Consider the following 13,557-nt stretch of genomic DNA (forward strand, 5'->3'; position numbering starts at 1 on the left):
GAGAAAACACATATCTTTTTCTTGTTGATTGAAGTAGACATGATACAAAAATGGAAGCTTTCTCAAAAGAGATATGGAGTGTTTGAGAGAGATATTTTGGGGAAGACAATGAACAGTCACTGAAATTCGAGGGAAAACTGAAATTTTTTTGAAAAATTGTCCTTAAAACGCAAAACACGCGTTTTTCACAACTGGATCAAGGCGCCAGTCAGTCGCCAGGTAAGCTGCGAAACACATAGAAGTTAAGATTCTAGAAAAATTTCTCTAAGTGTTTTTCGTGACTGGAAGGTTTACCTGCGAGACAGTCGCCAGGGGAGCTGCGAAAATCTCTGTGTACCCCTCGTGACTGAACCTTCCACCCGCGAACAAGTTGCCACACTAAGCTGCGAAAATTACAAAAACTCAAATTTTGAAAAAATTTCTAAGTATTTTTCGCGACTAAAACCTTAACTCGCCAATGAGCCGCGAAAAATCTCGGAGTGAGCTTGCGACTGGGGCATGCGACTGGACCAACCCGCGACTGAGTCGCAAAAATAGGGCAACACTGTTTTTGAAAATTTTTACATCTTTGTAGAACAAAATACTTTCCAAAAACAAGTTAAAACACTCAAAAATCTTTTTGTGTTTGATCAACAAAGATTGAGCTTGTGAAAATACATTTAAACAAGTACAATCACACAAATAAATATGGCATTCATTGAGCATAGACTTGTGTGTTGTGTGTGAATATCAAAAATGAGATAGTTCTTAGTCCAATGCAAAGCTTCAATGATCAATTCAACTAAGGCATATACAACTAGCACTAGATAATGTGACCCATTTCAATTATAGAAATATGCATATAGGACCTCCCATATAAACTTAAGAACATTTCTTTGAAACTTTTCATTTGGCTCCATATACATCATAACAATTAATCATTTTGAATCAATACATCTCATTGTGAGATTGATGCCTGAAATTTTCAATATTTCAAATTGATGAGTTACCCTTTGGCTTTTTGGGCATCATACAATATATTATGGTCGCTTTCCCTTTTTCCTAGTCAAATACTAGTACGTGCGACAGGTTTTTACAGCTTAATATCTCTTTTCATTTGGAAATTTACATTTGGTGAACTATTTAATTAAAAGCAATAAAAATAAAAGTGGGAAGATATATAGGCACAAGTCTATGCATGTCTCAAGATCAACAAAATCATTCACTAATTATTCATGACAAGGTTGAAAATTTATTTACAACAATTACATAGATTTCAAGATTTTTCCCACAGAGATATGAGTGCATATGAGACAAGCTAAGCTCGTAGATGCACAAAGCCATTAGTACAGAGGTACAAGGCAAAACATGCTTTGAGACAAAACTTAACAAAGTTGATCAAACTTTTGGATTTTCTACTTTTTATGTGTTTTTGAATTTTTGACATAAAAGTAATAAAAGATTGATAAAAAACAATGTAAAAATATTTTAAAACGAAACAAATAAACAAGTAACAATTCAAAACAAACAGAAGCATAAGGCATACAACCAAACATATTCACAAAGCATAGGAAGAATTGATGCATGGACATGTCATGATGCTTATGCATGAGTACCCTTCGTCACCCACACGTCACGTGCGTTTATGGTGATATCCTTGATGGATTGGGTACGAAAGTTAGGACTGTCAAACCTCTTTGTGAAGCATTCCAAGAAATTTGTGAAGGCACCAATCATCTTCATCATGTCCATCATTCCGGGATCACGGTTTTGACTTCTTGGTTGCTCACCACCCCAAGACCTCTTGTCATTTCTTCTTCCTTGTGATCGAAGAGCGCTTGCATTGTTCAACGCTCTCAGCTTATGACAGTTGGGTCTGGTATGTCCTTGCAATCCGCAATAGTGACAAATGTGATTTGTTCTAAGACCCCGTTGTAATCTTGGAAGTGATCTTCCTCTAGCTTCATGTCTGGCTTCTGATGGATTACAGATTGTATTGAACATCCGTTGATCAGCTATATTCTTCTTCTTTTCAGTCTTAACCTTATCAATAATAGACTCTTCAACAATTGGCTCTTTGGCCTTCACAAACTTCACTTCTTTGGTGACATTGGCTGATGAGCTGCTCCCTCCGATATATCCCACTCTGGACTTGTCTGAGACTGATTTTTGATGAGCAAGCATTTCATTGAGTTTCTTGGAGGAGACACGGTCTACCTTAGTATTTGTTTGAAGCACTTCATGCTCAAGGAATCGAATTTTTAAGTAAGCTTCTAATAGCTCTCCATTCATTTTCTCCACTTCACATTTAGCCTCCTTGTATTGCACTAGAAGAATTCTGTAATCTTTCTCGGCCTTCTTCATCTTCTTAATGGCTGTGTTAGCCACCTTAGCATATTCAACGGTCTTCTCAAGGAGTGAATTATAAGACTCTTGCAGTCCCACTGCTTCTCCAACTTCCTCATTTCAGACTCCTTAACTATTCCAATAGACTCCAAATCAGAGTGCTCGCCAAGCTCCTTCACAAGTGTACCCAAATCATCTGAAGATTCCATATGTGCAATGGTCATGAATGCGGAGTAGTTTCCTTCTCCGTCACAACTTTCCTCTGAATCAGAATTCGATGAATCTGAGTCACTTAGAGTAGTGGCATAGATCTTGCCTTTTGACTTTAGATAGTTGGGACATTCCTTTTTGAAGTGTCCATGTCCATTACACTCAAAACATGTGATTATTTGAGAAGATTGGGAATCTCTACCATCTTTCCTTCAGAATTCTTTCTTCTCCTTCCCGGAACTCTGAAATTTTCCTTTGTCACCAAATTTCCCATCGTCCTTGAGTTTCAAGAATTTTCGGAAGTTCTTCACAAGATACGCCACATCTTTATCAACTGCATCTTCTTTCGAAGAGTCATGAGATACCACTTTCTCATCAATTGTTTTAAGAGCAAGAGATTTGCTCTTCTTCTGCGTAGGTAGAGACAATTCATATGTCTGTAAAGAACCAACTAGCTCTTGAACTTTAATGTCGTCAAGATCTTTGCTCTCTTCAATAGCTGTTACTTTGGCACGAAAACTTTCCAGCAGTGATCGAAGTATCTTCCTTACAATTTTAAAATCCTCCGTCTTTTCTCCCAAATTGAATTTGCCGACAACCACCTCATTCAACTTACTATAAAAAGAGTCAAAGGACTCATCCTCGCTCATCTTGAGCTCTTCAAAGCAAGTGTTCAACATCTGTAATTTGGTGTCTTTCACCTTCTTTGTTCCTAGTCTCTAGAATCTCACATGCTTCCTTAGCAATAGTGATCTATGAAATCCTGTGAAATTCTTCTAGAGAGACACCACAGAAAATAGCATTCAAGACTTTACTATTAGCATTAGCTATCGCAAGAGCTGCCTTATCCCAAGTGGATTTGGCATCCTCCGGCTTAGTCTAACCAATTTCAACTGCATCCCACACAGCATTATCAATAGAACATAAAAATACCCTCATTCGGACTTTTCAAAATGCATAGTTATTTCCATCAAAAAATGGTGGCACATTTAGAGATTAAGACCTATCCATCTCAATGTAGGGTCAAGGATCGCACTAGGGTGTTTAAACCACAACAAGTGCACCCGCTCTGATACTAATTGAATGTTCAAATAGCGTTAAAAACACAATGAACGTTTAGACCCCCAAATAACAAATTACCAATTCAAGTTTTATATCAAACAATGTATGTGCGGAAAATGATAACAAACTTATAACAGAATTGATAACCAATCTAAACCAAAAATAATCACAATCACAGCAGTAATTAATTGGTAAAGATAAAGGGAAGAGAGATGCAAACACAAGGATAACACACGATGTGTTATCGAAGAGGAAACCGAAGCCCTCGGCGTAAAACCTCTCCGCCACCCTCTAAGCAGTAAATAATCCACTAGAAAATGTAGTTGGGATACATGAACAGCAATAGATCCTCCAAGCCTAATATACTTTGGTACCTAAGCCCTCCAAGCTTCTTACTCCAATGAGGTTGTGCCGAACTTTTTTATTTTCTAGCTTACCAAATTCTACTATAAACCATAGCATCAACCAATAGTCATTAGTTCCTTTCAAACTGCTTCCCTTAGCACCAAAAGAACCTTCTCACAGATGTGGATATGGTGAAAAAATGATTTGGTTAATAACCTCTCAAAGATGTATCAATGAAGAAGAAGAGAATAGAGAAATTTGAAGAGTCTATTAGGTGAAGATTGTGGATGAGGCAATCTTGTTTTCTCTAGGGTTTCTCTCTCAAAATTTTTTCTAGAAGCTCTCTACATTTCGTGGGAATGAGGGGTATTTATACTAGGGTGAGAACGGAATATGAAACGTCAGTTTTTCCCAAATAGGGCATTCTGGCGACTTGACCTCACGACTGGGTTGAGTCGCGAGTTCAAGCTGCGAGCTAACGGCCTGGCCAGCCTGAGACTTTTGTCCTGTAGTGCAACAGCTGGCGCGACTCTTCAGCTTCTGGCATGCTTGGCATGTGTGCAACTTCTGGCGACTTGCAAGCCGCGAGCCACCAGCGAGATCCAGTCGCGAGTCCCTGTTTCTTTGCACAATCTTGAGCATTTCTTCACACTCTCTCACTCACTACCCTTACAAGATTTCCACCTAAATACAGGGTTACTAAATGCTAAAATACAAGTAAATTTGGCATAGAATAAAACCAACAAGATGGTTGATTAAATTCAATCTTACAACTTGTTCAGTGCTCTTTTCTACAATATCTCATTTACCTAGATTTTGACGTTGTTTGGTCCTAATTCAACGAAGATCAAACTAACGTCAAGATTTTCTAGTATTTGGCTAGAAATGGCTTGGTGTTGGATCCAAGGGAGTCAATCTCGTACCAGAGGTTGTATCAATTTAACCAATGGAACGATATATTTCGGTACTGGTCAATACCAGGTTTACCATTATTTTTATTTTTATAAATAAATAAATAAATATATATATATATATAAAAATGGAACGATATATTTCGGTACTGGTCAATACCAGGTTTACCATTATTTTTATTTTTATAAATAAATAAATAAATATATATATATATATAAATAAAATTTTACCATAAAACATTACCTCAATTTAAAACAAATTATTCATGATTTTAGACTTTAGCATCAACTAAAAGAAGAAAAAAAAACACAATATAAAAAACAGAAAGTTTAATTTGTAGGAATGATAGGCCCAGTAATGTGTATATATATATATATATAATTTGAGGATAACTATTAGTCCGAGGACGGGTAAACATTGTCATGGAGCTCCACATTAGTGAATGAAGAAAGGGGTTTGGTTGTGAGGGTCTAGGAAGGTGGTTCGAGGAAGAATGCCTCCTCGGCTGAACAAAGCAGAGGTCAAAATGTGTGGTCTGACATCCAAGTAACGTTCCGGGGGATTCTATTGATAAGGATACACATCAGGAAAGCACAGGACAAAGGAAAGCTATGAAATATCTCAAAGAAAGCTGCTACTTCCGCATTGAATGCTCTGCAGCTAACTCTCTGGCCGCATTAATGTGAAAGTGATACTTGAATAGTAATTTTCACCCTTATAGCTACTCCTAGAGACTTTAGGAAGGTTCTGATAGGACAGATAACAACGCTAGCAACCTGGTCTACACGTGGAGGGTGGAGATGAAAGCTGCATGTGGAGGGTAGAGATGAAAGAAGGGAGATGGTATAAAAAAGAAATGATACCCTAAGGAAGGGGAATCGGAAATTAAAAGAAAAACACTGTAGCAACAAGAACTATACCTGTAACCAAATTCAAAAGAAATCTATACTAGAACTGATCATCTCGAATTGTGCCGAAAACGATTTTTTTGGGATAAAACCAGTCTATCTTTACTTTCTTGTCATCTGGATCCATTATAATTGTTACCCAACTCATTAGAGCCTAGTTTTCTAACCCACTCTCTACAAATTCATTGTATTGGGCTCTTTGAGCCTAGATCTTTTTATCTTTTGGGCTTAGGAACCAAATTGTGGCCTTACATAATTGTTCATTGCATACTAAGAAAACAAATAATACAAATAAGTTATCATTTTGCTCTTACAAAAATTCAAAAATTACAAAACTAAAAAAAAATGTTTTTTTTTTGGCCAGTAGGCCTGGTACCAGCCGAAACACCCAAAATCGGCCGGTACGACCGGTATTTAAATCAGTACGAAACATTGAAGTTTCGATATTGGTGCACATACTGGTATGGTACATACTGGCCGTAATGGCCGGTATGGCACGGTATTCTCTTCCTTAGTTGGACCAGTTTCATGCTTTTGTAACATCTCACTTGTTGAAGCCAATTTTGACATGCGAGTAGCCAAAATGAAGGGAATTTCATACTATTTAAAATATGTCTCATTCACTCCAGTTGAACGGTCCAATTTCCAATCAAGATTGGTCAAATTTGATCAAAATTGATGTCTTCCCATAAATTCTTGAAATTCTTTGATCCTTTGTCCGTTTGAGGTAATATGAATTGAAGGGCTCATATGTGGCTGGCGATCCGATAATATCTCCATCAAAGATCCAAATCATACTTTTTAATTGGGAATTGCATACAAAGAAAGTGAAGAAAGAGACGTTAACAGACATTAAAAGCACTTTGAGTTCTGTTTAGTAACTATGTGAGATTGAGATGAATTGGCTTTTTAAATTGATTTGACAAATTTGATTGGACCATCTAGAAATGTGGTAGAAAATTTTATGTTTGTAGATTGCAAGGAATATGCTTCCCCTACCATGTTAACAACCTAGCAAGGTCTTGGATAGAAAATTTATGTCTTTACGTAGTGTGTGGCTTACCTTCAATGCTCCTGTGCATTGGATGGAAGCTTGACTCTATGTTAGTAGATTTGGTGGAGCATACTTTTGAGTGTTCTGATGTCTTCCATTATTGGTTCATTGCCTGGTTTGCTGAGCCTGCCTATTTGAAGGACTGTAGCTCCCTGCTTTGTTCTGATTAGCATAATGACCTCTCTGAATATCCTAGCTTCCAGGTTGTGTATCGTGCATCTCTTGCTGTTAATAGTAGGGTATTTTCCTCCTCGTTGATTTGCAATTGTGTGTCCACAGTCCAGTATTATCAAAGCTAGCCAAGTTAAACATTGAACGAAATTTTGGTAATCTGTAGCGTTTACTTCTATAGAACATCCTTGATCATCTTCATCACTAGGCTGATACCATTCAGTTCAGTCCCATATCTTCCAGCTGTGTGGATGGCTTGATGGATATCTGGTGTTAGGCCTTCAAAGATTACCTTGTTTTGTGTCGTCCAGATCGTCCACATTGATAGCTTCATTCATGTCGGCACCAGATAAGTGCATGTGACTGATGTGAGCGTGACCACTATCATGCTCAGTAAAATTTTAAATTCGTTTCCCCCATGAACCATCCAGTTGCCATGGTGGAAAATTAACGAGATAAATGATTAATATTGCAGCAATGTTGGCTTAGAAATGAAAATTTCTCACAATGTCAATGTGGTTAGAAACAACAGGAAGTGCTAATTGAACCTTTTGGCATTTTCCTTACATTTCAATATGTATCAATGCGCTCTTCTGTTTGGACATATTGGAGAAACAACTGAATTTTAAAAAACACAGGCAATAAAATTCTTCAGGATAATTTTTGGCAGGAACGTGTAATGTTTGAAATAATTAACATGAAAATTTCAACAAAAATTAGAAGCATTACATTTCAACTCATTACGACTTGAAATAATTAACATGAAACTTTCAACAAAAATTAGAAGCACTACATTTCAATTCATTTCAGCTTAGATTTTGACGAGCTCTGAAGAGGCTTTGCCACGGGCCGAGGAGCAGCGCTTCTAATAACCTTCTTCACATCATACTTTACAGATGAGAAGGCACAGATCAGACCAAGTAACATTGTTGGATAGACATATACTGCTTTACTAGGATCTGTGTTTACAGGCCTTCCCAAAATGCCTTCCTTGACAAGGCCCCATACTATAAGAAGCATCCCAAACATGCTCATCCTCCCTGGTTTTAGAAGGCCCACAAATGCTCCTGCCACAGAGAAGTAGCTTCCTGCAAGAACCTGGAAGAAACCACAAAATTAAGACGATAAAACTGACAGTAAAATCATAGAAGAAATCCTATTCCTGAATGAGCCATATTTATTATTTGAAATTAGACTTGGATGTTGATTCAAGGATAAACATGGTAGAAATGAATTAACAGTAATTTGGAGAACAAAAAATGAAACCACAATTAGTTGGTAATCTAAATTCAAAGCCATCTGAAAATTTCAGTTGCTAAATCACCATCAAGCTAGTAAGCATAAAGAACTCAATTATCTAAGTTTCTTCAATTTAATCAGCAACCACATGATGAGGCTGATTATTCAAGGAGAACAGAGAAATGACAAAGGATATTGCTTTAGACAAAGGCAGTTCATGTGGTCCACCAGAGGATTTGGATAGAGGCAAAGCCAAGTTGTAGTGAATCTAAAAATTATTCAAAATCCAGAAATTGATGGGGAAATAACAACCAGTTATACTTAATTAGACAGGACTTCCAGGGAAGAATTCAATATACATATGATAAAGAGTGTATATGAGTGCATGCACTCAATTTACACAAATGCACATGTCTATGGCAAGCTTGCTATGAAGTACCACAAGCAAAATTGGCTGCCACGTTGATGTTACTCTTAATGATTGAAAATCTTGGCAAATGATATGGAATCATTGTATCAATGACAAATAGACCATTTAACAGGGTGAGCAGGCGAAATTAAGCACACAAACAGAAAATATTTCATGATCAGCAAAATGTCATGATCATGTGCGTTTTGACAAATTTATTGCCGTTTTAGACATTAACCAGACACTTGCATTGAGGGACCCTTAATAAGATATTAGGAGCCTCCTTCCCCCAACTCTAGTCTTACTCCAAAAAATTAAATATGCATTAGCACAATCAAAGGGCAATAGAACCTCTAAGCGTTGGAGATCAGTTACTGCAGAAGCTCCCTTCACACTAGTCAAGTTATAGATGTCTAACAGGCTATCCCAGCTTGGAACAGCCATGTTTTTCACAAGGCCATTTGCAACAGCTCCCGGGTACAAAAGTGTCTTCACAACAACAACAGGAAATATTTCACTTGCAATCAATTGGGAAGATGTGACATGCAACGGTGTTGAACACAGACCCGATCTGCATGGGACCCTGTCAAAGTAAAAATATTAATCCACATTTTAAATGCAGCAATGAAGCAATACATTTTCTTCAGTAATTGGTATATTTTCCTAATCAATACAACCACAGAATGAGAGGATCTTTGGTCAATTTACCTTTGCTATTTTAATCTAGAAAGACTAGTGTAATAGACAGAAACCAACATAGAATAACTTCTAGAAAATGCAAAAGGAATTTATCAGGCTAATATAAAATGAAAAAACCATTACAGATTTCAAACAATCCAGGGGAAAGCAAGCTTAATGGTATGTGATAAGGGAAGTTTTGTAGCATTGATGAACTCGTCCATATTAGGCAAAAGTGACAACCCTAATAAAGTCGTCAGCCTCACCAACACGACCATAGCCCGAGCGACGAAAGGATAAGATCGACAGTCCCATCTTAAAGCTGACGACTGCACCTTTTGGTCAACCAACACCTAAAGGTGACGACTTAATATGTAAACGGGGATAAGTAGCTGACGGAACACGCCAAGGAAGTTGAAGGGAATAATTGAACCTCTGATGAGTCTGACATGGCTTTACTTGACCTCCACGCATAAGTATATAATGAAATATCTTGTGCTCTACGATTACCCCTAATTAAGGGGAGTTCTATAAGGAAAGGACTCTGCAAAATACGCAAATTAAAGAGGATCTCTCCTACAAGGAAACATCTTCTTAACCAAGGCACAGATGTCAACCCTACACTACTATAAAAGCCCTGAGACCCTCACAAACCAAGGTATGCATAATTTACCCCAGCTCTGGCACTCTAGAGTTGTGAAGAGTTTTCTGACTTAACCTTCGGAGGGTCTTTGGCCGGTACTGCACCGGTACTTTCCTAGGGTTTTCTTTGTTTTTGTTTCGCAGGTCTTGTTTCGAGCACATGGGTATCCTGTGGCTTACAGATGATTTCCGGCATCATTAGTATGTATTATGGCAAGTATACAAGCGGGGATGCCACAACAGCACAACAGCACAACATTGTTTTCTAGTACAACATGCTGGTGGCAAATTGGCAAGTTTTGTAACACGGCCATCCTGGAGGTTGTGATTTTAAAATATTTCCATGAAAAGTTGGAGTGTTAAGATAAAATGACCAAAAAAAAAAGGAATTGCTGCAAAGAGTTGCAGTGTACTTTGATTGCCATAATACCTGCAAATTCATTAATATCTAACAAAATAAAATAAAAAATAATAATAATAATAATAATAAAAACTGAACTAGAATACTTTTTTTACAAAATTAGTTTTTTACTTTACACATGCACCTAGTGGATGTTGAACCCAAAACCTTACCCTGCACCCTTTCTTAAAGGGGGAGGAGGTGTTGTTTGAGCTAGAGTTCATTGACACTAAACTATATGTATATGATTGGATTTTGTTTTAGTAACTATTTATTGCAAACTCATGACATTTAGTTCCTAATTCTTTATTGAACTTGTAATTTTCCGAACCCAATTTCAATTTATAATTGCAGAGCAGGCTGCTATATTGATATATACATCTTTCAGGAAATAAAGGTCAATACTGCTGGAAGTCTAAATTTGATAACAATACATGCTACATTTTTAAAAAAAAATGACAGTTAATACACATGCTACAAAATTACAAGATACAAATAGAATGATTACTTATAATCAGCTGAAATTAGCAAAAATTGGATTAATGATCAAAAAGGTTACAAATTAAAAAAGCTCAATAAAACTAAAATAGTAATTTCTTTCTACAAGAAAAAATGACATGATATACTATTGATTAAATTGAGATTTGTGGACAAGGATTTAAGAAATGCAAGAATTCTGCAGTACACGCTTGTTTCTTTGTATGTATTATACAAATCTAATCTAAACCGTTAATATAGGGTATGGTACATACAAAAAAAGTGTGTACTATAAAATGACCCGAAAAAATGAAGCCAAATGTATACTGGATAGAAATATAGAAATTTTAAATAATAAAACACACACACACACACACACACAACCAGCAGATTGCGCTTCAATTTAATGATCATGGTTCTGAAGTAACAACTAAAACATATAGATAATGGACCTTGAATACTAAAAAATATGTAAAGCACTAAAGCTCAATCCCAATACAATGCATTACATCATAAGAATAGGTAAATGGATTGATCTAAGATTCATAAAGGTCAAAATATAAATAAATAACAAATAATTAAAGGTCACAATATAAAGAAGAGGGCATCAGGTGCCAAGCTAGCAGCCTCTGGGAAAACATTGAGCACTTCCTCAAATTGAGGGGCCTCTCATCATTTCACAATTTATACAACCCATGCCATCCCATTGTCATTCCTAATTCTGAACTTTCACAAATAAAATTTTGTTTCAAGAATTGGCCAAAAAAAAAACAGAGCATCAGTAGTACTAAACTCAGTACAAACATTTCATAAGTATCTAATTGTAACTATTATTAAGTGCACCGTGCATATGCCGGGGTTACATGCTAGTGTTCTATGAAGAGCATATTGCCCGTTAACATTTTGACATAGACCCAGGAAGTAATCTAAATCAATTTAAATCTGTGTAATTCTTAGTCTATGAAGAGCATATTTCCTCTTACAAAGTGTACGTGCTACTTTTCTAAGAAGAGCATATTGCCTTTTGACATTTTGACAAATACCCGACAAGGAATCTAATTCAATTTAAATCAAATTAATTCTTAGTTTATCAAACACAATACCAACAGATAAGAATGATAGCATATCTTTTTCTTTTTCTGGGTTCACTACTTTGAAAACCCTCACATCTTTTTTTCTTTAATAATTAAAATTACACCTACTATTAGCATGAGATTTATCAGCTATACCCAGTTTGACAAAAACATAAAAAGACACAAATTTTGACAGAAAAAACAAGTTGGGCAGTGAAGAATTAAAGAGATCAGAGTAATGGAAATGAAAAAGGTAGAAAGTTTGAAAGAATAATTGTACCTGAAAAGAGGGATCTGAAGTATGATTAGGAAGAAGAAGATGCGAGCTGCTATTGAAGAGATATTGCTCACCCATCCCTTTGACGAAGAAGAAGGATTCGCCATTATTGACAGGAAGGATCTGGTGGTTCTATACCAGCTGGGACCCCAAAGAGACTATATATTAATGGGATGTTTCGGCTATGTTCAAAAGCCGGTGTTAACTGTTTTAGTGTTAACGATACACATATGAAGTTCAGAAAACGACTGTGCATTTTGGTTAGTAGAAATATTTAGTAACACTAATTTAGTTACCCTTATTAGGTTCCTCTTTAGATTCAGTTATATAACTATTTACCTAAAAAATATAATTTTATTTCATGAGAAAAAAAAAATTTATGGCAAAATTTTAAAAAGTGAAACCTAAGGAACATCACATAAATACTATACTTAAATATTGCTCAATTAATATAAACAATAAAAAAACAAAATTGAACGGTTTTAGATTCCTTAAAACAACCAGATTAACCTAGTTAATTAGCCAAGTGATTAACTTAGTTAATTTAAGCAATTCTAGGTTATCACAAACATACAATCATATCAAAAGTATAAAGCAGCGGAAATATAAAAGATACAATGATATGATCACCTAAGAAACCACACGATAAAAATTTGGGGAGGATTTGACCCAACTATCCTTAAGGTAAACCTAAATCCACTATGCAAAAGAATCAAAGTTCATACAAAAGGACTTACAAGCTCCCCACTTGACTTCCTAATGCTACCAACCAGAAGAACTTACTGACACGACCACGTGCAAGCTCCGAATCTACAGACTCCTTCTTTCTTGGATTCTCCAATCAGCTACAAGCACCTACGCTTGATATTCTTTAAACTTCAATGGTAGCAACCGAGTTGATCATCAAGATGTTGAAGTAATCTCTACCTTAAAAACCCTAAACTTTGTGTAAAGGAAAACTCCTCTAAATCTCACAAGAGATTTACATAAAACAGCAAAGTATGAGCAACAATACAACTGGAGCAACTCTAAAAACGTGGCTAGGGTTTTTCTTTATATACCTAGGGTAAAAACAGAAAACCCAAAACGTTTAATGAGTTAGGGCTGAGCTGAAAAATTCTGCAGAAAAACATTCTGCCCGAGATTCGATCGATCGAGTCTTTCTTTCGATCAATCGAGCCAGGCCCAAATGCACCAATGCATCTGCAGCCTCTCGATTCCAACTTTACATGAAAGACCCAACTTTGAGCAAGCCTAAATAAGACTAAACAACCTGTTTTGATCATAGTTTGCCAACAATACAAATTAGAGTTCTAAATATATAAAATCCTAAATCTTTAGAACCTAACAAACTCCCCCTTTGGCAATCCGTGAC

General features: G+C 36.3%; 1 protein-coding gene across 1 annotated transcript; it reads right to left on the minus strand.

The window, feature by feature from the left end:
* Positions 1-7,610: 7,610 nt before the first annotated feature.
* Positions 7,611-12,401, minus strand: LOC112027179 (uncharacterized). The gene is made up of 3 exons (XM_024059851.2): positions 12,186-12,401; positions 8,987-9,218; positions 7,611-8,085 (listed from the first exon to the last, which is right to left on the minus strand). The coding sequence occupies exons 1-3, from the start codon at positions 12,287-12,289 to the stop codon at positions 7,789-7,791; spliced, it is 633 nt and encodes a 210-aa protein (XP_023915619.1). The 5' UTR covers positions 12,290-12,401; the 3' UTR covers positions 7,611-7,788.
* Positions 12,402-13,557: the final 1,156 nt, after the last annotated feature.

Source organism: Quercus suber, unplaced genomic scaffold (genome assembly GCF_002906115.3).
Source record: "Quercus suber isolate HL8 unplaced genomic scaffold, Cork oak 2.0 scaffold_523, whole genome shotgun sequence".
Classification (NCBI taxonomy): domain Eukaryota; kingdom Viridiplantae; phylum Streptophyta; class Magnoliopsida; order Fagales; family Fagaceae; genus Quercus; species Quercus suber.